We start from the raw sequence: 27466 nt of genomic DNA, 5'->3' as shown, positions 1-27466 counted from the left end.
TATTTTTGTGAAAACTGACATTGGTGTTTTGATAGGGATTGAATTGAATCTGTAGATTGCTTTGGGTTATATAATCATTTTAATGATATTATTAATTCTTCTGATCCAGGAGCACATAGTATCTTTCCATTTGTCCTCTTTAATTTTTTCATCAGTGTTTTGTAGTTTTCCTAGTAGAAATCTTTCACTTCCTTCATTAAATTTATTCCTAGGCATCTTTTTTGGTAGCTATTGTAAATAGGATTTAGTTCTTGATTTCTTTTTGGGCTGTTTCATTATTGGTGTATAGGCATGTGACTAATTTTTATGTTATGATTTTGTATCCTGAAACTTTACTGCATATGCTTATCAGTTCTAGGAGTTTTTGGTGGAGTCTTTTGTTTTTTCTTTTTCTTTTCTTTTTTTTAATAATATACAATTCTGTTATCTGCAGAGAGGGACAATTTGACTTCCTTTTCCCCAATTTGGATGCATTTTATTTCTTTTTCTTAACTGACTAATCTGGCTAAGGTTTCCAGTAATATGTTGAATAGGAGTGATGCAAGTAGATATCCTTGTCTTGTTCCAGTTCCTGGATGAAATGCTTTCCATATTTCTCCATTCAGTATGATGTTAGCTGTGGGTTTGTAATAAATGACCTTTATTATTTTGTTATATGTCCCTTCTATACCTAGTTTGTTGAGTGTTTTTATCATGAGGGAGTGTTGGATTTTATCAAATACTTTTTCTGCATCTATTGAGATAATCACGTTTCTTGTCCTTCATTCTGTTGATGTGCTTTATCATGATATTTATTCATCTGCATATCTCAACCCATCATAGTACCCCTGGAATAAGTCCCTCTTGTTTGTGATGTATTATCCTTTTGATGTGCTACTGGATTTAATTTGACAGTATTTTGTTTAGGATTTTTGCATCTATGTTCATCAGGTATATTGGCCTGTAGTTTTCCTTGTCTGGTTTTGGTATCAGCATTTGGTAATGCTGGCCTTGTTGAATGAGTTAGGGAGAATTCCTTCCTCTTCAATCTTTTGGAATAGTTTGTGGAGGATTGATACAAGTTCTTCATTATACATTTGACAGAATTCAGCAGAGAATCTATTTGGTCCTGGTCTTTTCTTTGTTGGAAGACATTTTATTACCAATTCTAATTACTATTCATTATTGGTCTTTTCTTGTTTTCTATTTCTTTCTGATTCAGTCTTGATAGGTTTTATGTTTGCACGAATTTATCCATTTCTCCTAGGTTTTGCAGGTTGTTAGCATACAGTTATTCATAATAGTCTTTGATTATCTTCTATATTTCTGTGATATCAGTTTTAATGCCTCCATTTTCATTTCTGTTTTTATTTGTGTCTCTCTTCTTGGTTAGTCTAGCTAGAAGTTTATCAATTTTGATTCTTTTCTAGAAGAACCAATTTTTCATTTTGGCGATCCTTTGTATTGATTTTTTTAGTCTCAACTTCATTATTCTGCTCTAATCTTTATTTTTCTTTTCTTCTGCTAATTTTGGGTATTGTTTGTTTTTGATCCTCTAGTTCCTTGAGGTGCATTGTCAGATTTTATTTGAAATATTTCTTTATGTAGTTATTTATTGCTATAAACTTCCTTCTTAGCACTGCTTTTGCTGTATTACACAGGTTTAGGTATGTTGTGTTTCCATTTTCATTTGTCCAAGAAATTTTCTGATTTCCATCTTCATTTTTTTTCACTGATCTGATGTTCATCTAGCAACATGTTGTTTGATTTCCACCTATTTGTATACATTCCAAAGTTCCTCTTGTTATTAATTTTTAGTTTTATTTCATTATAGTCTGAAAAGATGCTTGATATGATTTTGATTTTTTAAAAATTCAGTGGGACTGTTTTATGGTCTAATATATAGTCCTTTCTGGAGAATGTTGCATGTGCTGATAAGAAGAATGTGTCTTCTGCAGTTGTTATAGAAAATGTTCTATAAGTGTCTGTTAGGTCTATTTGGTATAAAGAGCAGTTTACTTATTCCTTTATTTTTTGAGACAGGGTCTCACTCTGTTGCCCAGGTTGGACTGCAGTGGCATGATCACAGTTCACTGCAGTCTCAACCTCCTGGGCTCAAGCAATCCTCCTGCCTTAGCCTCCCAAGTAGCTGAGACTACTGGTCTGAACTACCATGCCCAGCCCTAAAGTGCAGTTTAAGTCCAATGTTTCTTTGTTAATTTTATTTCTCAATGATCTGCCTAATGCTAAAGGTGGAGTGTTGAATTCTCGCAATATTATTATATTGGAGTTCATCTCTCCGTTTAGATCTGGTAGTATTTACTCTCTGAATCTGGATGCTCTAATGTTGGGTACATATATATTTAGAATTGTTATTTCCTTTCACTGGATTGGTTCTTTTATTATTATGAAATGACTTATGTAGTCTTTTTTTTTTTTACTTTTTGACATAAAGTCTATTTTATGTACTATAAATATAGCTACTCCTGCTTGCTTTGGCTTTCTGTTTGCTTGAAATATCTTTTCCATAGTTTTATTTTCAGTCTATATGTGTCTTCATAGGTGAAGTGCATTTCTTGTAGGCAGCATATAGTTGGATCTGTTTGTTTTTATCCTTTCAGCCAGTGTATATCTTTTAAGTGGAGAATGTAATCTGTTTATATTCAAGGTTATTACTGATATACGAGGTTTTGTTCCTATCATATTGTTAGTTGTTTACTGGTTGTTTCGTATATTCTTTGCTTTTTTTTTTTTCCTCTGTTTATTCTTGTGGTTTGGTGTTTTTCAGTGGTGGTAACTTGTGACTCCTTTCTCTTCCACATTTGTGTGTTTGCTTTACTAGTGAATTTTACACTTTCATGTGTTTTCAGGATAATTTTCTTCCTTTTGGTTCCAGGTTACACTCACCCATCCTGCCTCTGGTTTCAGTTCTGGCTAGATTGTGGCATCAGTTTAGGTTATTCCCCAAATCTGATCTCATGAGTATTTTTCCTTTGTGACTCCTAACTTTGTGAACCTTGAGAGACAGAAGAGACCATGCTCTACTGATGGCACAAAAAATGCATATCATAACTTCCAAAAGTCATTGAGGCTGCTGTTAAAAGGTGAAGATAAAAAGAGAGAGAAATGGCTTTTCTCACATAGCTTGGGCAAGTAGTTGGTTAAGTACTGTCACAAAAAAAGAATAGCTGGAAGTCGAACACACACACACACACACAATATATATATATATATATAATTTTTTTTTTTTTTTTGAGACAGAGTCTCGCTCTGTCACCCAGGCTGCAGTGCAGTGGCGTGATCTAGGCTCACTGCAAGCTCTGTCTCCCTGCTTCACACCATTCTCCTGCCTCAGCCTCCCAAGTAGCTGGGACTATAGGCGCCCGCCACCGTGCCCGGCTAATTTTTTGTATTTTTAGTACAGACAGGGTTTCACCGTGGTCTCAATCTCCTGACCTCGTGATCCACCCGCCTCAGCCTCCCAAAATGTTGGGATTACAGGCATGAGCCACTGCGCCTGGCCACACACACTATTTTTACACCCAAATCTCTTATACATCTAATCGAGGCAAGCATATATTGGGCTGCATTTTACTCGTTTATATCTTTTTTTTTTTTTTTTTTTTGAGACAGAGTCTTGCTGTGTCGCTCTGGCTGGAGTGCAGTGGTGCGATCTCGGCTCACCACAACCTCTGTCTCCTGTTTTCAAGCGATTCTCCTGCCTCAGCCTCCTGAGTAGCTGGGATTACAGGCACCCGCCAGTACACCCGGCTAATTTTTGTATTTTTAGTAGAGATGGGGGTTTCACCATATTGGTCAGGATGGTCTCGAAATCCTGACCTAGTGATCTGCCTGTCTTGGCCCCCCAAAGTGCTGAGATTATAGGCATGAGCTACCATGCCCGGCTGCATTTTGCTGGTTTACATCTTTACTTATTTTTAAAGCCTGCTTTAGATGATCACTCTAGCTTTATTGTAATTGTATAGGAGTCTCAAAAATTCCCCAAACAAGGATGGTCACACTGCGTTTTCCTTGGTCTTTCAAATCATGATAAAGACAGCCTTGAGCAGACTCTCTTGTTGTAGGTTGCTGATGGTTCACATTTAAATAAAATCTATTCCAATGCAATTTTTCTATTATTCCATCGTGCACAATTTATTTAATTGCTGATTAGATAGTAGGCAAATTCAGTATCATACACTTTCATTCATAGTTTTCTTTGGCTTAGAATAATTTCAAAGATAGAAGAGAAAATATGATTGTATAGTTTTGTTATAGTGCCATGAACAGTACAAATTTATGAGAAAATTTCTATTTGGAAGTGTCTAGAAAGAGGAGTGCACAGTACTCCGAGTCCTCTTCATTTTAGTAGTCCTCAGCATCACCAGCACAGATGGCAAGCAGTGCTTTCTTATAATGCCCTGAAGCAAAATTCTGAAAAGAAAAATATATTTGAAATAAAATATCATAATAGTTCTAAAAAGGAAGCATAATTCCTCTGAACTGCACTATGAAAGAGCCATGGACCATTAGCATTTCTAAACTTACTTACTTTTCTCTTCTCATCTAAAGATTTAACATGTCCTAAGTACTATTCCCACTGAAAGGTGTTGAAGAATAATGCTCTGGTTACAGTCAGTAGTATGTGGTTTATATAAAGTTGGTTGAACCTGAATGTGTATTTATAAGAACAATAACTTGCCTTAGAATTAAATATTCTCCTCAACTTTAGGAAGACGTACCCTAATATTATGATTATTATTGTTATAAATGAATGTAGAGAACAAATATGTTTCAAAAGATTTAAAAATGTTTATAATTATTAATGTAGTAATTCTACCTCAAGAAACATATATTAAGAAAGTTATTATCAATCATGGATAAGCACAAAGTTTTGTGCTAAAAATATATACACCATAATATTATGTATAATAGTGAAAAATTGAGAAGCAATGTATAATAATGTGAGGTAGTTTGTGTACTTTATAGCTTATACAGCAGAATACCATGATTCAATAAAAATACTCTTTTACATAGCAAAACATATTATTATTTATATAGTTTTAGAAAATGACTGAAAGTATCTCTCTTAGTGTGTTCAGGCAGCTGTGACAAAAGTACCATAAACTGGGTGACTTATAAACAATAGAAATTTATTTCTAACAGCTCTAGAGGCTGGCAAGGCCAAGATCAAGCAGATGTGGTGCCTGCTGAGTGCCTGTCTCTCATAGACAGGCTTCTTCTCATTCTAAGCTCACATGGCAGAAGGGACAAAGGTGTTCTCTTCGGCCTATTTGATAACGACATTAATCCCATTCATGGGCTCCACCTTCGTGACCTAATCACCTCACAAAGACCCCACCTCCTAATATCATCACTTTGGGGTTAGAATTTCAGCAGACACATTTTCGGGAGACACAAACATGCACACCATAGCAGAATAAAAGTTTATGAATGATTATCTGTAGAAAATTAGGGCGGTTTTAATTTTCTTGTAATGGTCTTCTATAATTTCTATATTTTCCAAAATCAATGATAGTAATAAATAAATATTATTATAAAATGTTTCTTTGTTAAGTATCAACTTTCATATTAAGGTGCTTTGGCACCAAGTCATGTAATGATAATTCAGTGCTTTAAATGTACATAGCAAAGTTGCATTAATTACATTTTCATATTAGCAGACTTTGAGGTGGTTGTGATTAATTATAATAAGTGCCTAAGAACTAATTTATTCCTTGAGAAAATGAATTATGCCATGCATTTCTCATCACTAAAAGAGTTTAGAGTTTTGAAAGTGGCTGTAGGAGAGTTTTACCAAAGATGAAGGAATAAGATTTCTCTTAACTGTTCCATCAACTCTTCCTCTTAGAAACCATTTCGGCTCTCCAGAGGCCTACAAAGTCTTCTGTATTATGTGATCTCTTGGGCTTTAGGTTGCTTCTAGATTACTCTTTCAATAAACTAAAACACGGTTTCTTGCAATTACAAATTTCAGATGAAAACAACATGAACAAGGTAATAGCTCTTAGCTCTGCACAAAATATAAGTTAAGCTCTACTCTCATGTCCCTGTGCTCGACTTGGTTTAATGCTCTGCTCTCACCATCTTGAAATTCTTTAAACTTTTTTGAACAAGGTGCCAAGCATTTTTATTTTCCGCTAGGTTCTCAGTTAGGTAAATGGTCCTATATATTCTGAGGATTCTTTGTTAGGTTTTATCAAAATGCATGAAGTTTAAAAGTATCAGAATGAAAAAAACTGGCTTGTTCAGCACTGAATCATTGCTCCTTTGCCCTTCAAGGGCTAAAGGGATAAGGATATGTAGAGTTGTATATAGCTAGGAACATTGAGTCCCTCCGAATTAGCAGTTTATGATATTTGACTGACTGCCCTGCCTTCTATGACAATATGAGAGGAGAGCTGAGCTGATTTAAGAAACCTCTTCAAAAGTAATGCAGCCTTTTGCAATATATATTTTTCCTGAGCCTGATCACACTTCAGAATTTAGCTCTTTAAGCACAATTATAGAGAATGAATATCTTGCTTGACTGCATCAATGCTTCTGGGTAAAACATGTCAAAAAGGAATAAGTTCTGTCGCTGAGGTAAAGGGTTTTCTTTTTTTTTTCTTTTTTTGAGATGGAGTCTCACTCTGTTGCCCAGGTTGGAGTGCAGTGGCGCGATCTCAGCTCACTGCCACCTCTGCCTCCCGGGTTCAAGCGATTCTCCTGCCTCAGCCTCCCCGAGTAGGTGGGACTACAGGCGTGTGCCACCACACCCGGCTAGTTTTTTGTATTTTTAGTAGAGACGGGGTTTCACCGTGTTAGCCAGGATGGTCTTGATCTCCTGACCTTGTGATCTGCCTGCCTCAGCCTCCCAAAGTGCTGGGATTACAGGTGTTAGCCACCACGCCCGGCTGTGGTAAAGGGTTTTCTAAGTTAGCACCTGCTGATGTTCTAAAGACTGTGTAGAGGACAAAACTAGGTTATCCCTGTCTGAATAGTTAACTTTTTAGACTCTGCCATGAAGTTATTTGAATGAGAGCTTTTATCTCAGTTTCAAAAAGGAGAAAATGTGGGTCCAAATAAATCATGTGTCAGAAACTTACTCTGATATCATGAAATAGGGATTTTCCATATCGCTCTTTGTATCGTTTCCTTATGGTCAGCAGGTCTATTTCACTTCTGGCAATGAGAATCCTGATTACAGTTTTATTATGGAAACCAAAGTCCTAAAAGATACAGAAAAGTGGGGGAAATGAGAAATGAGAAGACAGCGTCCTGAAAGTCAGTCTGTCCCAAGTGGACACACTCCTTTTCTGTAGTCATTTTCTCTTCTTCCTGAGTTCTTCCAACACTGGCATCACTGGCCACACAGGCTGTGGCTGAGATCCTGAGTCATTTCTGTCACTTCTCCCTCTCCCTTACCTCATGCTGACAGTGAATTATTCTATTTTCTGAATGCCTTGTGCTCTCTAGTCCAGTGCCACGACCTTGACTCTGACCCTTATCATTTCACCCTGATTCTGCAATAGTTGCTCCCCCTTTCTAGCCTTGTTAACCTTCACACTGTCCCACTCACACTGCATTATAAACTGCAAATCTGATCCTGTGGTCCTTCCAGGTAAGAATTCTTCCTTGGAGGGGAAGACATTCTCAGCTCTGTCAGATGGACATTGATTTGTCTAAGAGAGCAATAACAATTTTATTTTCTTGTTATCATTGAGGAATTATAAAAATTAGAATTCTAGGTGATTCAAATATTTGCAGATTTAAATTCAAATGCAGAAAAATACAAAATCAATGTCTGTATGCTAGCCCCAGAAATACTGCACCCTAACAAATCAGTTTCAAATTGTCTTTCCAAACGGAGTAATTGTGACATCTAGTGGCCAGAAAACAGAATCTAATTTTTGAAGCCTGAATGTTTTGAATGTATATTACTAATAAACTTTTCATAATTTGAGGTGGTTAAAATGAATAATCTAACAAGTATTCAAATTTAAAATGTAGATCGTTCACTTTAGAGTGCACTGGAGGAGAATACAGAATATATCTTTGGTTCAGGGGTGATTAAAGCAGCTTTTTGACAAATATTTGACATTTGAGGTCTTCATGTATCAAAAATTACATTACTTGAATATACAATCCTTCTTTGTACCTACAAACCATTTGTGAATATGCTTATCTTCCTTTTGCCTTATAACACATACACAGCAAAAATACAGTTTTCGTGTATTATTAGAATAAGTAGCCTTGAATTTGTGCATAATTGGAATCAAGGTAATTGTGATTATTTTCCCATAGTCATTCACAAGTGAAGCTTCATACTGTTGTTGTAATGGTTGGTTCTTTGAGAAAGAAACAATTGAAATCATCCTATAGCGTTTCCCAATACACTATTTCAAATAAATGTTTAACCAAATCAACTGTTTCTCCTAGAAAATAGAATAGGAGAGAAGCAAGACTGTGAGCATTGATCTTCCTTTTGTGTTCTGGGGTTACCCAGGTTCTTCCTTTGCATAAATGAGAAAATACACTGCAAAAGATATATAATAACATACTCCTGACTATTAACATATTTTCCCAGCATGCTGACTACTTTTAAGAAGTATATCTGTTAAATTTACTTTGAGGATAAAACTGATTATTAAAATTACTGTATTATTGGATTATTTTTAATCATTTTCTTTGAGTTTTCAAGGCTACAACATGTGTATAATTATCTGTATGAGACTTTCTTTTTCTTTTCTTTTTTTTTTTTTTTGAGACGGAGTCTCGCTCTGTTGCCCAGGCCGGAGTGCAGTGGCGCAATCTTGGCTCACTGCAAGCTCCACCTTCGGGGTTCAGGCCATTCTCCTGCCTCAGCCTCCCGAGTAGCTGGAACTACAGACGCCTGCAACCACACCCAGCTAATTTTTTGTATTTTTAGTAGAGGCGGGGTTTCACCGTGTTAGCCAGGACGGTCTAGATCTCCTGACCTCGTGATCCACCCGCCTCGGCCTCCCAAAGGAGCCACTGCGCGCGGCCGAGACTTTCTTTTTCTGTTTCATGTAGATATGGATAAGGAGTGCATTATGTGATGCACTTAAATGTTTGTTTTTAAAAAAATGAATGCTCCAGGCCGGGTGCGGTGGCTCACGCCTGTAATCCCAGCACTTTGGGAGGCCAAGGCGGGCAGATCACGATGTCAGGAGATCGAAACCATCCTGGCTAACACAGTGAAACCCCGTCTCTACTAAAAATACAAAACAAAATTAGCCGGGTGTGGTGGCGGGCGCCTGTAGTCCCAGCTACTCGGGAGGCTGAGGCAGGAGAATGGTGTGAACCCGGGAGGTGAGCTTGCAATGAGCCGAGATCACGCCACTGCACTCCAGCCTGGGCAGCAGAGCAAGACTCCGTCTCAAAAAAAAAAAAGAATGCTCCAAAGTATGTGTGACTGAATAACACATTGAAGTATGAAAAACATTCCCATTTAATTACAAAAATAGATTTAGAGTTTATGGTTTTCTAGTTATCACTTTAAATACTTTTTGAAAATAGCACAATGTTTAAAAATATCCATTGACATAATTTCGTGTATCGAAACGTCATGAACGTAGTAATTTCTTGCTGAGAGTTTGTAATATTTTGACATTTTCTGCTTAATGCCATATGTTTTGTACTTGCATAAGTCTGATGTGGGGGTCTTTGGAACCATACAAAAACATTTGCATTTACCAGTTTCTGCAGATATTAAATAATCTCTAAAGTGCACAGGGAGATACACCCCAAATATGGTTCCCTAAATTTGATACAGAAAGCAGAACATTATTTTTATCTGACATGTCTTATTTTTGGTGTCCAAACCATTTTTTTCACTTGGGTGTATTTTCTTTGTACATACAAGTTCAAAAATGGTAATGAACATTTAAATGATGGAAGTAAAATTAATCCTTTGAGAAAACAGACATAATTTCTGGAGAAATTTTAAAAATATATGAGTCTTACTTACATGAATTGCACTATATAATCTATAAGCAAAATAGGCTGGTTTGTCTCGAACACAGAGAACTAGGAGAAATCAGAGAGAGAAGAAGAAACATTGAGAGTGAAAACATATATTTTCGTCAGAATTTGAGAAACAGTAACACTTTTCCTCTTACAATTCTTACGTTGTATTACAATGTCAACACTTAGAATAATGGTAACACTATAAGCCACCGGAAAAAAATATAAAGCAACAACATTATAATGAGTCATGCAGATTTTCACTTGGTCTATTTCTATCTGTTGGAACTCTTGTTAGTTCCTTCATGTAGCCTTAATGAAGAAAACTTTATCATCTTTAACTGAAAATTTAATCAATAGAGCTTCAAAGAGACCTAGGTTATTAACACTATTATAGATTATTATTATTATTGTAGGATTCAATATGATATAGCTCCCATGTAATTTGTTCATCTATTTGAATGCTATTTTTAGTAACTTATAGATTTGTGAGTAGACCTGAAATCTCTTAAGGGGAAACTATGGACCACAACTGGTCTAGACCAGTTCTAGAAGTTATCTAATAAAAACTGCTAAGGCAGTAGAACAGCCTAGAGCCTGGTCAACAGTTACCCTGCTGGAAGTCAGTTGATGATCATAAACATTCAGTAGAGTTTATTTGATGAGGTTAACAAATTAATACATGAATAGGTAATGTATGAGAGGCTATAATTTCTAGCCAGAATGAAATCATCATAACAGTATTTCTCTGGTAGTTTAAGTAATTATTTTAGATTATGAGATTATACCCTCATCTTTTCTTTCATTTTTAATACACAAAAACTTCATAATCACTCTTGAGTCACTACTCCTTAAAAGCTCCTTGAAGGCAGTGAACTTTTGCTGTTTTTGTTGTTTCATTGTTCTAGCTGCAGTGCCTAAGTCAGTGTCTAGAACAGTAGGTGCTCAATAAATGTCTGCTGAGTGAATAAATGAGTTGAAATGTTTTCTGCCATTTCTAATGTCCACCACTTCTTCTCTTATGCCCACTGCTTTGTGGCAGGGGTCTATAGTGGAAAGAAAGCTATCTTGAGATTCGGATATTATGAGTTTTAGTCATAACTTTGTTGCTAATCAGCTAATAGGCTTGGAGGCAGTCACTTAATTTCCTTAGGCATTGTTTATAAAATGAAGGATTTTGTTGTGATATATGGTTATTAAATTTTGTAGAGAATTTTCTGGAATAAATGTAACATTTTCAGAAAGAATACACAGTTATTAATAGTCATCTATTGCATACTATTTTAGGGGTTTCATCAAACTGTTTTCATGGAACCCTAGCTTGAGACTTCTTTACTAGATAAGCTACAAAAATTCCTTTATCTGTCAGCTCTCACGCCCACGTATGCCTCTGCCATTCAAGGATGGAAAATCACAATATTCATTTATTCAACTAGTATCTAAGTGATTACTTGACTATGCCTTCGATGGAGATATTTCACAATGACCTCCTTTGGTCGTCCCTGAAATGTGTGCTGTCAACTTACCAGCACAGTATAAGACAAAGATAGTTCTATTGCACAGGTAGCTCTATTGCAGTTTTTCTGGATAACTCGCCCTGTTTTGTCCTCTATGGAGGGATATCATTTCTTACTTAGGAAGGAGCAAGAGGTGTGCCACTATCACAATAGCCTGAGGAAAATCACTACTTGGTAAATCTGTTTTATGGTAGGATTTTCTCCTAAACCAAAATTTATTAGTAATGGTCACTAAAAAATCCTTTTCCTCCTAAAGAGAAGAAAACCACACTGTTAAGTATTTATCGGCTCTTGAACAAGGGAATGGAAATCAGTAAAGATAAAATGGATTGAACAGTGTGAGAAGCCAATTCAAAGAGAAAATATCTGAGAATGATGTGTTTTCTGGTATGAAAGTTGAACTAGCTGTTAGGGAAGGCTATCAGTTCGTTAAAGTTATCAGGTTGCCAGTTTAGTGCATTTTATTAGTAGCTGATGTATTCTTCCCCTATGGAGTTTATGTCCTTTTAAATAATAAAATTCAAGGGAAAATGACTCGATCAAGAGCTTACTCCTGCATCTTTAGTTCAATCAGAGCCACTAAGCATTTATTGAGAAATAAAATGTCTGCTGTGCTTCAAATAATTTATTACTTACCAATTGCAACCAGCAGCTCCTGAAAGTATCCATCATAACATTCATTAATGGCATCTACCATGTCTTGCCCAGAAATATTTTGAAATTCCTGGAAAACTTTAACAAATTGATGTAATTCAAAGGAGATTTTGAAAATATTATAAATTTATAATACAAATATTAGATCGTTACACATGGTAAAAATCCATATTTTCCATAAAATAATTAATTAAAAGTACTACTGCCATCAATTATGTTTGCTATAAATACCATTGAAACAAATACAAATACTCTTAGTAGAATCAGCATAAATCTTGAACTTCAAAGACCTGTTATTATTCTCTTCTCCTGGGGAACAAATGCCACCTCCAGTGGGACCCACTAACTCACTGCTGATTTAAATTGAGAGGAAGCACACAACAAGCCATTATTTATGGACCAGTTATTTAGGACATATATAATAGGCTTATGTCAACAGCAAACTTCCTACTAGAGCTTAAATATGAGAATTAAGTGTAAAAGTCCTCTCTGTGATGATTAAAATAGCAGTCAAACTATCTATAAAGAATATTCTGAGAAATATGAAATCAACTTTATGAGTGTAGACTAGGGTTTACTAATTTAGAATTGTGTTAAATTAAGATTCCTTATTTCAAGAACTTAGTTATCTGACTATCCCAGGCAACTTTAGTTCTCATCCATTCTTACTGACAATTAGAAGCAAGAAGATGTCTTTTCATTATTATTATTACGATTATCATTAAGACAGGTAATATCTCTTACTGACTTGTAAAGTCTAGATGTGGGATTGGGGTAGGGTAGGCCATCTGTTGAAAATTTTCAGCCATTTGCGTATTTTATATAGAAAAAAACAAATTTTTTTTTAATAAAAGAAAAAGACACTGTAGTTTAGGGAATGTCAAACAAAGGGCAGACTAACATGAGTGCACCCTCTAAGACCAATAAGATTCTGTCGATATTGCAGAAATCATGACATCAATAATAATGACCTTGATGCAGTATTGACTGTTAAACTATATTTACTATACATTTTTGCAAGACAACATATAATATCCCTAATAAGAAATAGCTAATATAGTTGAATAAATACTCCATCAAATACAGAGATTATTTTTAAAATGCTCAGTATTTGAAAGTTATTGGAAAAAATATTAAGGAAATATTTATTCCTTAGTAATGTCATTAAATAAGGCACATTTTATAAACAAAATTCAAAATAAGTACCCTTGAGATAACTGACTTTCCGCTATTTCCTTGTAATATTTCATTTTTGTTTCTAGTTAACCACCTTCTTTGTGTTATATAATCGGTCGAGTAGCTGGAAAGAAACCCAGTTAGTTAGTAATTACCCAGCCACAGCTGCTGGTAGCTCTTGTTGCACAGGATCATTTGCAGCATGGTTTTGTGCTCCCCCGTCTTCTGCTGACAGGCTTCCCATAGGACCTGGAACATTAGCCAGCACAGAAGTAGCATCAGAACCACTCCAGCCCATTGTAACCAAGGTTCTTTGCAGTCAGTCTGAGAACTGGTTCTAGTTACCATTGCATCCTGAGCAGCCATTGCAGGGTCTGTATATCCTTCCTCTCTGGTCCCCTGTAAAGTAAGCACAGGTTTTCCATGTAAATGTTCTTAGTCAGCAACTCATATTGGTTAGTGGGACTGAAATCCTTGAACCACCAAACATTCTGATTGTTCCCAAGGAACTTCCGTTATTATCTGGAGTAAGTGTTCATTTCCTGATTTCGTGAATACTTTAGAAGATAGTATATAAGGTTTTGTCTTAAAATGTGCATTATTTTATTTTTCTTTTTCTTTGCAGCACTGGTAATATTTGAAAGACTTTTAGGCATTTTTCAGTTTTCCAAGTCTCTGTACAGTATCTTCTCCCTTATCAAACTGAGTATCCACTGCCTGACCATGGCAGTGGGTGTTAGAAATGAGTGTTAACATTGTTAGAGCAAAAATGCAGAGAAAGTCCGTCTCTGACTTGCACAATAGGATTTATACAACAAAATAGTAATGAAATTCAGACATTGTGCAGTGAGAATATTTTGTAAATCTGTTTAACTCTCACTCCATTATCATTTAGAGAACAGACATGATCCAGTCGATCATTTCAAACAGGAGGGAAGGGGTGCTAACCAATGCAGGGTCCATTGATTCCTGAGGGTTATGAGGGCCAGTGGGGAGAAAGAGGTAGGGAGACATGTTATCAGTCTAATTAACTGTTTCTTTTGGGTCGAGATATAGAAGGGAGACTTTCTCCTTGCTCCAACTATGTTACGGGAACACTGAAAGTACAGTAGCTTCTGCTTCTACCATTTTCCTTTTTATTTTGAGACAGGGCCTTGTTCCATTGCACAGATTAGAATGCAGTGGCATGATCATAGTTCGCTGTAACCTTGACCTCCTGGACTCAAGCAATCCTCCTGCCTCAGCCTCCTGAGTAGTTTGGACTGCAGGCATGTGCCACTATGCGTGGCTAACCTTTTTTTTTTTTTTTTTTTTCTCAAAAAGAGGATCTCGCCATGTTGACAAGGCTGGTCTTGAACTCCTGGCCTCAAGTGATTCTTCCGTCTCAGCCTCTCAAAATGTTGGGGTTACAGGCATGAGCCACTGTGCCTAGCCCTGTCATCTTTTAGGACACTGGGAATAGCCACAGTGCAGTGAATCCAGTGAGACAGCAAGATTGGGCACAGGGAGGTCTTGAACACAACTTCCTTGAATAAACCTCAATCCCTAAATAGTATGAATGGGATCCCAAATTTCTTACCTGTTCCTGATGGAGGAACTTGCAATCTAGCTGAGAACCTGTGGGGAAGCTTGCCAGATTGAATTGTTTATGATCATGGCAGGGACAGTGTTCCAGCAGCCAAGGGCTACAGGATAGACCACATTGACTTGAAGTATGTGGGAGACACAGCTAGACCTTTGGGGGAGTCTTCAGCTCCCGTGAGAGTAAAGGTGAGGCTAAATCATCATGAAAGGTTTCTCTGACCAAACTGGTCAGTTTGGCTCTGACCAAAGTAAGACAGAGAAAAGATCATAAATTAAATCAGTGGCTTATCTTAGCAGCTAACACTGATAAATGCCCATATGCTGGTCATTGACACCTCATATGTTCAATGTCCAGAATTGCCAAGAATTGCTATTCCATAGTCAAGATCAGCCAAAATGCAGGCAATATCTTGATCTAAGGACACAGCGGTGACCTTCCTGTTGCCAAGATAGTTCATTAACCACACACACACATCTCTCTACCAATTGCCTTCTTGGAAAGAAAGGAGGAGGATGGCCAGAAATCTGAGTGTCAAATACTTAACCCAATAAAAGTATGAATGAGATTGAACATGCACCCACATTCACTATTCAAAGTATCACATAGATGAAATTTGCCATTTTAGATTAAATATTAGGCTGTTTTTCTTGATAACAAAAAGCTAGAGGCATATGAGAAAGTGCAATTTATTCACAAAGAAATAAGTAAGCTACCATTTGTGCATAAATTTGTAGCCCTGGAACATTTAATGTTTAATCATAACTCAAAAGTTGTATGTCCCCTAAAGATGAACAACTGATGAGAAATAGGCATGAGTTTGTCAGTCACATTTCTTCTTGCTCAATTTCCTTTGCTTAAAATACCAAGAGACTAAGACTGCACATATGCAATTCTTATTTTGAAATCTGTGTATTAAATTAAAGGAGCGAATAATGTTATTGAGTGGTAGGACTATGGGTGTTATTTTCTTTTTTTTTTTTTTTTTTGAGACGGAGTCTTGCTCTGTCGCCCAGGCTGGAGTGCAGTGGCGCGATCTCGGATCACTGCAAGCTCTGCCTCCCGGGTTCACGCCATTCTCCTGCCTCAGCCTCTCCGAGTAGCTGGGACTACAGGCGCCCGCCACCACGCCCGGCTAATTTTTTGTATTTTTGGTAGAGACGGGGTTTCACCGTGGTCTCGATCTCCTGACCTCGTGATCCGCCCGCCTCGGCCTCCCAAAGTGCTGGGATTACAAGCGTGAGCCACCGCGCCCGGCCAGGTGTTATTTTCAAATCATGGAAATGTTGAGGTGCAGGTACCTTAGGAGTTCCACCTCATATTTTGGAGATAAAAATTAGAGATATTAAGTGAATTGCCCAAGGTCTGATTGTTAGAGAAGAATGTGTATTAAATATCAGTGGCATTTCTGACTCTGAGGTCTGGTTACCATACTCTTCCCTTAGCCTAAATAATTTATTTTTACATAATATTCTCTGGCTCCCTTTCAAATTCTTTCTTATGATTTTAATTTATACCAAGCAACAAATAATTGGAAGCAATTAATATGCTATATCTTCTGTGACTATATGCCATTTATTTAATAACATACATTTGTGGTAATTCTTCTTCATCTTATTGAATCGATCAGTAGGATTTGGTATAATTGACACTCTCTTCTTCTTGATATACTTTCATCACTTGGCTTCCAGGATCCTGCTATCTATTTCATTTTATTGGTTACTCCTCAGTCTGGTGAACCGGTTTCTCTTCTTTTCAATCTCTTAATTTTGGAAGGTCCAAGTAGTCAGTGTTTGATCATCTTTTTGTCTATATTTACATTTCTTCTCTTGATAATGTTATCTACTCATGTGGCTTTAAATTCCATCTATATTGTAATGATACCCATTTATCTTACCCATTTATTTATTTACATCTCTAGCAAAGATCTGTCATCTAAACTTCAGATATGTATATTCCAGTTGCCAATTCAGCATCTCCACTTGATTTTCTAAGATACATATTAGGTTTAGCATGTTGAAAATCCAATGCCTTGACTCCCTCCACCTCAAACTCTTTCTATAGTCTCAGTCTTCCACACTGCACTTCATCCTTTCTGTTGCTCAGACTAAGAAACTAAGAGTCACATTTGATTCTGTTTTCTTCAGCCTTTTCATAGCCCACATCCAATTCCTCAGGAAATAATATAGACACTGCCTTCCAAATGACACAGATTTTTTTTCTGTGCGTTTTGCCATTTGGAGACCTCTGTGGCTGGCAATGCTCCTGCCTGGGCCTTGCTCGCCCTGGGCTTGTGGCAGGAGGTACCCTGCCCATTCAGCCTACTGGGCTGTGTTTGACTTGCAACCTGGCCTGGATCCTGTGGCCACTGTGACTGCACACTCAGCCTGCAGAGTGCGGGGATGTGTGAGCGAGTGAGCATGGGGACCAGCTGGCTCCTCCAATCGCTGGCACAGTTGCGGGCTCCATGTGGGGCTTGTGGCTTGACCAGGCATGTCACAAGTGACTCCCGTGTCCAGACGAAGGGGAGATGGTGGTGCCTGAAAACTTGGAGACGCCAGGTGAATAGGGGCGTGTTAACAGCTCGTTCAGTTCCACCATCCAAAGCCTGACTAAAGGGGGCATGTGGAGCCAAGCAGCTACTTTTCCCATTGCTTGGTGAGTGGGAAGGGAGTGCTACAGGGCTACAGCTCTATTCACACTTGCTGTTTGGCAGGTCCCAAGTTTTGGTCCCACATCCAAGGAGAATGAGGTTACACTGACAGCCAGTGGGTGAGCAAGGCGAAGAGTTTTATTGGGTGAGAAACAGCTCTCAGCAGAGAGCTGCCCAAGTTGGGCAGCCCCCTTACCCAAAGTTGGGTAGTTACTCCCCCACCACCCAAAGGTGGGCAATCCCCTGCTCTGGCTGAGTCCAGCGTTTTTATGGGCTCAGAATGGGGGTGTATGTGCTGATTGGTTTGTTAGTACACAAAAGAAGCTAAAAAAAGGCACCACTCAAAGATGGGCGCAACAGTGTAAAAAACCAATTAGGGAAGGGTAGGAATATGTAAAATAGGTGAAGGGTGGGGATCAGCCAGAGGAAAGCACCTCACATGGGAAGAGAGGTTCCCAGTCCGGTCTGTGGATTTATCTGAGACTTGTAGATGGGTTTTCAGCTTTAAACTGTCTTTGGTGTGAAGGTTGGATTTCACTGCCCCTATCTGCCTTAAGATTTGTCTGTCTCCTGCTGCTATCTAAAATACATCCAGAAACTGGGCAATTATCACCACTGCCAATGCTCTCCTATGGATCCAAGTTAATGTTACAGCTAGCTTTACTGCTGAAGCAGCCTCCTTATAGGCTTCTGTTTCTACCTTTGTCTCCCTGTAGTCTTTTCTCAATATAGCAGCTATTGTGAATATTTTAAAGCATAAGACCACATTCCTTCACTAAAGACCCAGCAATGACTTACTTCTTACCCATTTCACTCAAAGGAAAAGCCAAGGTCCTTAAAATGGCTTCAGGATTTGACGTAATCTTACCACGTGCTGCTTCTCTGAATTCATTTACTATTATAGTACATTTCCTTTGCTTGCTCAGAGGCCACCAACTGGCCTTCTTGCTATCCCTCATACCCATTAGCTTTTTTTTACCTTACATTTTTCTCTAGCTATACTCTTTACTTGGAACATCCTATCACATTGATTTATTTGTTAACTCATTCTTTTATTCATATTTTTGCTCAGATCTCATCTTCTCAATAAAGCTTACTCTGATCAATCTATATAATATGGCAGGAGGGGCACAGGGGCTCACGTCTGTAATCCCAACACTTTGGGAGGCTGAGGCGGGTGGACCTCCTCAGGTCAGGAGTTCAAGGCCAGTCTGGCCAACATGGTGAAGCCCCGCCTCTACTAAAAATACAAAAATTAGCCAGGCGTGGTGGCAGGTGCCTATAATCCCAGCTACTTGGGAGGCTGAGGCAGGAGAATCGCTTGAACCCAGGAGGCTGAAGTTGCAGTGAGCCGAGATTTTGCCATTGCACTCCAGCCTGGGTGACAAGAGTAAAACTCCATCTCAAAAAAAAAGAAAAAAAAATATGGCAATCTACCCATTATGCTCAGCCCTACAATACTTCTCCCTGTTACTCTGTTCTGCCATATCTTTCATCAACCTTCTAATATTTTATATAATCCACGTATTTATTAAATTTATGTTTAATTGTCCATATTCTCTTGCTAGAATGCAAACATCTTAAGGGCTGGGATCTTTACCTCTTCTGTTCACCAATAATTCCCAATTATCTAAAATCATGCTTGGCACATGGTAGGCATTCAGGAAATGTTAATTGGAAAAGTAAAGAAATAACTTTAGATGGCAGACTTCAAAGATGCATCAGTGGATGTGGGAAGATTTTCTGGATTATTGATATTTTCTTAGTGATCTTCAGCCTTTATAGCTAAGTAAGCTCCTGACTTTGCAAAGTTTGTGAGAGATATTTAAGAATTTTCTGCAACTTTACATATCTGAAATATTGTTTGGAAAGATAATTGTTTTGGACATTTAGCCTGAAATGGTGCCCATCTGTTTATTCTCCTATGCAGCTAATTGCCAAGAGCACTTTAAGCACACTGGTGGATTTAAACAATGTGAATAAGTAAGATTGTCATTTGGCTTTGACAAAGGCAGAGTCAAGCTGGCTTTGTCATATAAAGGGCCTGAGATGGCCACAAGGTATGTTTAATTGATGTAAATACTGGAAAATGGCATAAATGAGTACAGAATTTAGTTTACGGGCATGATAAACATGGGAAAGGAAGAAATGAAAGGACTAAGATGTGGGTGAAAATATTTGGAGGCGATGAGTTGATTACAGATGATTATTGAAAGCTGTCGGCCGTAACACTCCCAGAGGCCTCATTGTACGGGTTCAAGAAACTGTCATAGGAGAATTCTGAAAGCCAAGATAAGGAGTAAGTATCCAATTGGGTAGTTTCCATTCTTTCTCTTCCTGAAAATGTTTATCATCTCCAGTGTGATTTGCACATATTGATTAATCTCTAAGTGACTAATTTTTCATTATTTGACAGATAATTAGATCTTTCATAAATCTGTGTAATAAAAGCATGCAGGAAGCATTGTGAGCCAGTTTAATAATTGGCATTAGTTTTCAAGAAGAATGTGTTCCAGCTCAGTTGCTTCCTTATTAGAAATCATCCTGTCAGGAAACACTTTATAGATAAAGTAAAGTAAAAGATCTTCTGGAAAATATGACAATGATTTTTAACACTTGCCATTTCATAAAAGCCTAAGGCTCCTATGCTCCAATTACCCCAGTCTCTATTAATTCAAAAAAAAAAAAATGGGTGTGTCTGAATTTTAGTGATGTTAAAGATATGAAAACCATGGGTCATCTGCCCTTTGATCCTAAAAGTGAAGATGCATAGGGAGGTAGAGGACTTGATTATAACAACCAAAGAATTGGAGAATATTTGTATTGGAAAGGAATTGAAAGAAGGATCAGCTTATATCCTTTAATTTACAGAGTAAAAACCTGAATCTTATAAAGGTTAAATGATAAATCCAAAGATACAAAACTGATGGGAGAGATTTGATTACAGTACGGTGCCCCACAGTTATCCACTAGGAACTCACCAGCTCCAAATTTCACCTCCCGTTAGGAAGAAAACTCCATTTCTTTTTGTAAAATATCTAGACAGATTCTCTCTGAAATGGTGTACACCACAGACAATGATCAAGAGAAGTGATGGACTTTTACAATCCCATTATTAACTTTATATCTTTTCCAATTTTCTGAATTTACTGATCCAAATCCTAAGTCAGTGGTTCCAAACTGAGGAGTCATTAATGTAGAAGTGAGAAGCCAATAGAAAATCTTTGAACTATTTAACAATCTAAGAGAAGTCATACATTTTACTAACAGTATAAATTATCATGGAACTTCTGATTTTCAAAGAAACTATTATTAAAGGAGATTATATTAAGTTTTTAATAGTTTGTTACCTCCATTTTCTATTATGAGTTAAATAATCTTTATGAAATATGTATTATATTTTTAGAATTGTATTTTACATTTTAAGGAAAATGTGTATTTTACATTTTAAGGAACATGTACTGTGAAACTTTATAAGTATATAATGTTAAAGTAAACTTTATTAATTTTCCTTGGCTTCTTATAAAATGTAAGTCTTGATTCACCCACACTTGTTGGTATTCTATGTTGAAAGGAAAATTTTACTGTACTTAAATGCTATTCCAAGGTTAAATACTCATACATATATTTAATATTCCAATTCTAGAAATCAAATTTAAGAAGTAACACTTTTGGTGGAACCACAAATGGAAAAGATTCTTGGGTCCTGAATCATGGTTTGGAGAAGATCTTTATGCCTATTAGGAACCAAAAGCCTAAAACTCTAAACTTAAAACACAAGCAATAGAATGTTGATTCTGTCCTGTCTGCAGTATACAGGATTAGCTTTTTCTGTTAAAACTAGGAAATAAAGTTGTGTGTGGAAGCAATAAAAATCTGAGCTATTCATACATGTAATTCATAGAAATTTATAGGTGCTACATTTTTTGAAAAATTTAATGAAATATATAAGAAGGAAAATCAAATTAAAAATTCAAGTTGATGTTATATTTTTAAAAAAAGTAATAGTTCATCCTGTACATTCATAATCCAAATTAGGTAAAAACCAGTGATAAAATATTGTGTGTTATTTTAAAATATATGTATATCTACACAAACAATATTATTATATATACAAATACTCATACTCATGTACACACCCTATCATTAATAAAGCATCATTGTTTAATTTTAGGAAAAAAATAACTACAATTGGGAATAAAATTGATTGCCCTATTACATCCAAAAAGTCACCATTCATTGATTATTTTTTCCCTTGTGATTTATTTTCCTTCATGTTTCATTTTTGGAACTTGTGTTTTCCCCTGAAATACAAGAATGTTTGCTTTGTAAAAATACACGGTGATCCTAATTCTTAGATGTCAGTTATTTTAGGTGGTTTATAGCTCAACCTTTAAAGAGGTGTAGAAATGCTAAGAGGATTTGAGTTTTGATCGTTGACATTTTACCAAACAGAAGTAGAATTGGAGTGGAACCAAATGGGGTTGGAGGTAGGAGCAGTACAATTCAACAGCAGAGGTATAGTGCATCTAGGCCTGACTTCATGTCAGCCCTTTCATTAAGTAGACCTGTAATGTCAGGCACACCACTTAACCTCTCTAATCTTAAGTCTCCTCATCTCTACACAGAGGGGATATTGCCAGTTGGGTTTCCTGGGAAGATGACTTTGAGACGGAGATCAGCATACAGCCTGTTAATTATGGAATGTTCTTGGGATCAACACCTACGGGAGGGAGGGAACAGGAGCAGGATTTGGCTGTGATGTAATCTTAATGGAATTAAATAAAGTCCTTAGGAAAATAATTTCCTTCCTATTAAAGCAATAAAAACTTGTTTGATATTAGAATTTATAATGGTTTATAATGGAACTGTTGGCTTCACTCTGTTAGGGGCAATACCTGTGCCAAGAAGAATCTCTGAGTGGAAACTGTTGCTTTAATTTATATTATTGTAGCAACATTATTGTAAAATTACCTTTTAAATTGAGAAAAATTTTTAATTAAAATTAATCTTATCAAATGTAAAAGTTAGAAAATATTCAATTGGCATCTTGTCAAGTGAGATTATTTTTAAATAGTAATTATTATTGAAAATGTATTTTTCTACAAATGACTTCAACATCTGTTACAAATTAAAATGAGCTTATACCTACATTTTACCAGAAGCTTCAGTTTGTACTATGAAAAACCAAATTATCTTTTCTCCACTGACATGGATAATCCTACAGATGAAAATCCTCAGAATAGGATGATTTACTGAGAGTGGTGACGTGGGAGTTTTATGAACTATGCAGCCAAACCACAGAAATCCAAATTAAACTAAACTAAACCAAAACCAAACACCACAAAGCAAATTCTTTGTTTATATATGCTTCCCTTTAGAAATTCTATTTGGGCCTAATATAGTCATCATCATAAGTTTTCTATTTATTGACAAATATGTCTTTACCATCTTCTGTTACCCATTTGTATTTCTTGGTTGCAATGTTCAATTCTCTTTCACAGCTCTGAAATACACTGATTGGCCAGGCGCGGTGGCTCACGCCTGTATTCCCAGCACTTTGCGAGGCCGAGGCGGGCGGATCAAGAGGTCAAGAGATTGAGACCAACCTGGCCAACATGGTGAAACCGCATCTCTACTAAAAATAAAAAAAAATTAGCTAGGTTTGGTGGCGCGTGCCTGTAATCCCAGCTACTCCGGAGGCTGAGGTAGGAGAATCACTTGAACCCGGGAGGGGGAGGTTGCAGTGAGCCCAGATCTCACCATTGCACTCCAGCCTGGGCGACAAGAGCGAAACTCCATTAAAAAAAAAAAAAAAAGAAGAAGAAGAAATACACTAAATACAGATTGTAAAACTTGTTTCAACTTCCTTGAAGACAAATAACTTCACTGCCTTTGATATTAAGTAGGCCTCCTTGAGTGAGGGTTTAGCTAATGATATTTGAGCAGAAATGGATATGCATTACAACAAGGCTCATAAACACTTCCATGAAGAAACCTCTATTCTCTTTCTGCTTCCCTGGGTTGAAGACAGACATGATAAACTTAAAAGCTAGTTGTAACAGTGGAAGGAGACTAAGTCTCTGGATCACTTCTTGGAAGGGAGATGCACTCTGATCAGTAACACCTGTTCTGGTCTTCCTGCGAGCTTGAGAAATGGCATTTACTTTATGCATTTAGTCATCTATTACAAGAAAGAGATGAGCTCAGTAAATAACTGGTTAGTTTGCAAGCAGACACACAAGGGAGAAGAGGGAAAGTTTAGAAATTTTGTGCCTTGAAGAGTTAGAAAGAGAAACCACTTACTGATTCCAAGCAATGTAAGCTGAGACTTGAAGAGGCTTTGAAAAGTAAGGGTCTTCTATGACTCAGCCCTCTAGTAATACCTGGCCAGTTTTACTTTGGGAGAGATCCTTCAAGGAAATGTTTTTGAGTTGTGAAAATAAAAAAGGCATAAATGAGGGAGCAAGGATGCAAAGAAAGTCATACTGGAGAAATATATCTAGGAAAGAACTTTGCATGTGGTTAAGTGGTAAATGGACCTAACCAAAAGCAAGTAGATCACAACTCTTCTAAGTTTTTAAGAGATCCTCATTTTCAAAGACATTACAAACCCAGATTAAAGAAACATTGATAACGTATGCTATAAACAAAACGTGAGGACTCTAAATTTGCCGAAGTTGAACTGCTATGAAAGTGGTACAACCTTCAAGGATATAGAGAGGCTTCTCGACTTATAATGGGGTTACGTCCTGATAAATCCATTGTAAATTAAAATATCCCAAGTCAAAAATGCATTTAATACACCTAACCTATTGAACATCATAGCTTAGCCTAGCCTACCTTAAATGTGCTCAGAACACTTGCAGTAGCCTACAGCTGGGCAAAATTATCTAACACAAAGCCTATTTTACAATAAAGTATGTTACATATCTCACATAATTTATGGAATATCAACTATTATGTGAAATTTGCAGCAGTTTTGCACCATCATAAAGTAGAAAGGTTCCATGAAATAGATAAGTCAGACCATAAAAATTCAGGGACTGAGTACTGTCTGTTCTCCATAGCACCTCTTCAGATAAAGCCAACCAGGATAAAGGACAGGGAAGGACTTCTCAGAGTTTATCCACAGTAGCCACAGAAATGTTTAGATTAAAAACAAATCTAGGAACTCATAGAAGCAATTGGGACTGGAGGGGTTCAGAGAAAAGGATGAAAAAATAGACAATGATCTACTTGCATTTTTATCTAGTGATTCTAACTCCTCAACCTAAGAGTGTGGGGCTCTGGGTTCCTGAGGGCCTTAGGCAGGATTCTCACTCTAGTCCCCTCCACCTGGACTATAGATCTTTCTCTCTCCTAGGTCCTACTCTTCCAGCTTTGTTCCCACTAAAAAGGCTTTCATGTATTCTTTTTTTAAAGGCATTGAAATCTTTTCTAATGTCATGTTCCCATGTACAAAATTCTATCGACTTCTTGGTTTTAGTGAAATTCTTTGGTGACTACTAATTCTTTGCTAACTACTATGCCTTTGATGTGTAAAGGAAAGGTCTGGGGGTTTAGAAACTCTTGTTTCATTTCAAACGCACACACACACACACACACACACACGAAACACAAAATCAAACCAAACCAAACCAAAATTCCGGCTTTTAAGACATTTTTCTCAGCTGTGGCCTTTGAGATTCTCTTTTAGAAATTAAGAACTGAACGCTGACTCTCTTTCTCTTTGCATTCCTGAGTGCCTTTGCTAAACAGGATAACAGGCACATTGGCGAATATGTATACAATGTATTACAATGCTAATATGTGGAATATTTTCAAGAAATATTCATTAAATGGAAATACTTATATATCATTTAGTCAGTACAGAAACATAAATGATAAACTCTACTTTTAACTTGAAGTAGTGTTCCTTTTTGGTAATATATAACACCACAGAATTTTTATAGGCTGCATTGAAGATCATATGCTGGCATTTAGAGTCTCTAGCAATCAAATTCGGGATTTCTACCTATTAGCTCTTTAGACAATCATAGAGCTAGCACTTTATACTTTTTGATTATTCTTTTCTGAAGTACTTATGAGAATATTTGTATTATAGTGTTTTGTTGTTATTAAATGAGAAAATTGTTTCTCCCCTCACACAGTACTAGGCACATTGTAGGAGCTCAGAAATGTTAGTGTGCGCTAAGCCCATGTAGCAGTTTTAAAAATGAAATTATTTCTAAGGCCGGGCGTGGTGGCTCACGCCTGTAATCCTAGCACCTTGGGAGGCTGAGGCAGGCGGATCACCTGAAGTCAGGAGTTCGAGACCAGCCTTGCCAACATGGCGAAACCATCTCTACTAAAAATACAAAAATTAGCTGGATGTGGTGGCACGTGCCTGTAGTCCCAGCTACATGGGAGGCTGAGGCAGGAGAATCACTTGAACCCAGGAGGAGGAGGTTGCAGTGAGCTGAGATCATGCCACTGCACTCCAGCCTGGGTGACAGAGTGAGACTGTCTCAAAAAAAAAAAAAAAAAAGAAATTATTTCTAATTAGAATTATTAATTTTAATTGTAATATTTTTAATATTTTAATTTTCTCGGAATATACAATTAATTATACATACATGTATATTTATAATTTCTTTAGAATAGATTTTTAATTTTTTGAAAGTAGAGCTGATGCATTATCCGTATTTGTCTTTAACAAGTTGAATTTCTAGTTGAGTACTTTGAACATGGCTGCAGTAAATGTTACTACACAGAATTTACTGTTGAACTGTAATATACTGGAGTTTTCTGTTCTATTTTTTTTTTTGGCAATGACATATACCTATTTTCTTAGATTGTGCAAAGTGATGTAAATTTTGGAATGCCATACCTGGACCAAGTTTACGAGAGTATCTCTGAAGTGTCCCGAGGTCTCCGAATAAATGTCCTCTTGGAGATTATTGCTGTATTCTGCATAAGAAAACATGATAAAGTTATGATTTATTATAGAACTATATATCAATGTGTTTTGAGTAAGTTAATGTTATTTCCCAGTTGTGAGTAGAAAGCCCAGGAAATATAGTCCACCTGTTGACATTTCTTTGTTAATAAACTGTCTGCCAAAGAATTCTGTCACCTAATGGTAACATAAGCATAGGACTATTTTTTAAAAATCTTTATTCCAAAATTGAAAAAAAAGGATTGAGAGTCATTTCACATTCTCTGATTCGCAAAATTCAGAATTATGCATTCTATTTCCATAGACTGCTGCCCAGCCCACTGCTTTTTCTAAGTGCTTCATCTCATTTTAACATTTTAGTGAAAGTTCTGACTTCATTCCTTTCAGAAAAGTCTTGTTTTTAATCCATCTTGAATTAATTTTTGTATAAGGTGTAAGGAAGGGATCCAGTTTCAGCTTTCTACATATGGCTAGCCAGTTTTCCCAGCACCATTTGTTAAATAGGGAATCCTTTCCCCATTGCTTGTTTTTGTCAGGTTTGTCAAAGATCAGATAGTTGTAGATATGCGGCATTATTTCTGAGGGCTCTGTTCTGTTCCACTGGTCTATATCTCTGTTGTGGTACCAGTACCATGCTGTTTTGGTTACTGTACCCTTGTATTATAGTTTGAAGTCAGGTAGCATGATGCCTCCAGCTTTGTTCTTTTGGCTTAGGATTGACTTGGCAATGCGGGCTCTTTTTTGGTTCCATATGAACTTTAAAGAAGTTTTTTCCAGTTAGACCTAGAACCATAAAAACCATAGAAGAAAACCTAGGCAATACCATTCAGGACATAGGCATGGTCAAGGACTTCATGTCTAAAACACCAAAAGCAATGGCAACAAAAGCCAAAATTGACAAATGGGATCTAATTAAACTAAAGAGCTTCTGCACAGCAAAAGAAACTACCATCAGAGTGAACAGGCAACCTACA

At 36.9% G+C, this 27466-nt stretch overlaps 1 protein-coding gene across 1 annotated transcript in view; it reads right to left on the bottom strand.

The window, feature by feature from the left end:
- Positions 1-4344: 4344 nt before the first annotated feature.
- Positions 4345-27466, bottom strand: part of ANXA10 (annexin A10) — a 72603-nt gene continuing 49481 nt past the window's right edge. Inside the window, exons 5-11 of the mRNA XM_032172284.2 lie at positions 26424-26544; positions 13662-13715; positions 13472-13565; positions 12123-12218; positions 9974-10032; positions 7089-7211; positions 4345-4413 (exon numbers count right to left, since the gene is read on the bottom strand). Coding sequence (XP_032028175.2) covers positions 4345-4413; positions 7089-7211; positions 9974-10032; positions 12123-12218; positions 13472-13565; positions 13662-13715; positions 26424-26544 — 616 coding nt within the window. The remainder of the gene's footprint in view (positions 4414-7088; positions 7212-9973; positions 10033-12122; positions 12219-13471; positions 13566-13661; positions 13716-26423; positions 26545-27466) is intronic.

This window comes from Hylobates moloch, unplaced genomic scaffold (assembly GCF_009828535.3).
Source record: "Hylobates moloch isolate HMO894 unplaced genomic scaffold, HMol_V3 SCAFFOLD_3, whole genome shotgun sequence".
Classification (NCBI taxonomy): domain Eukaryota; kingdom Metazoa; phylum Chordata; class Mammalia; order Primates; family Hylobatidae; genus Hylobates; species Hylobates moloch.
This window is presented reverse-complemented; position numbering and strand designations above follow the sequence as displayed.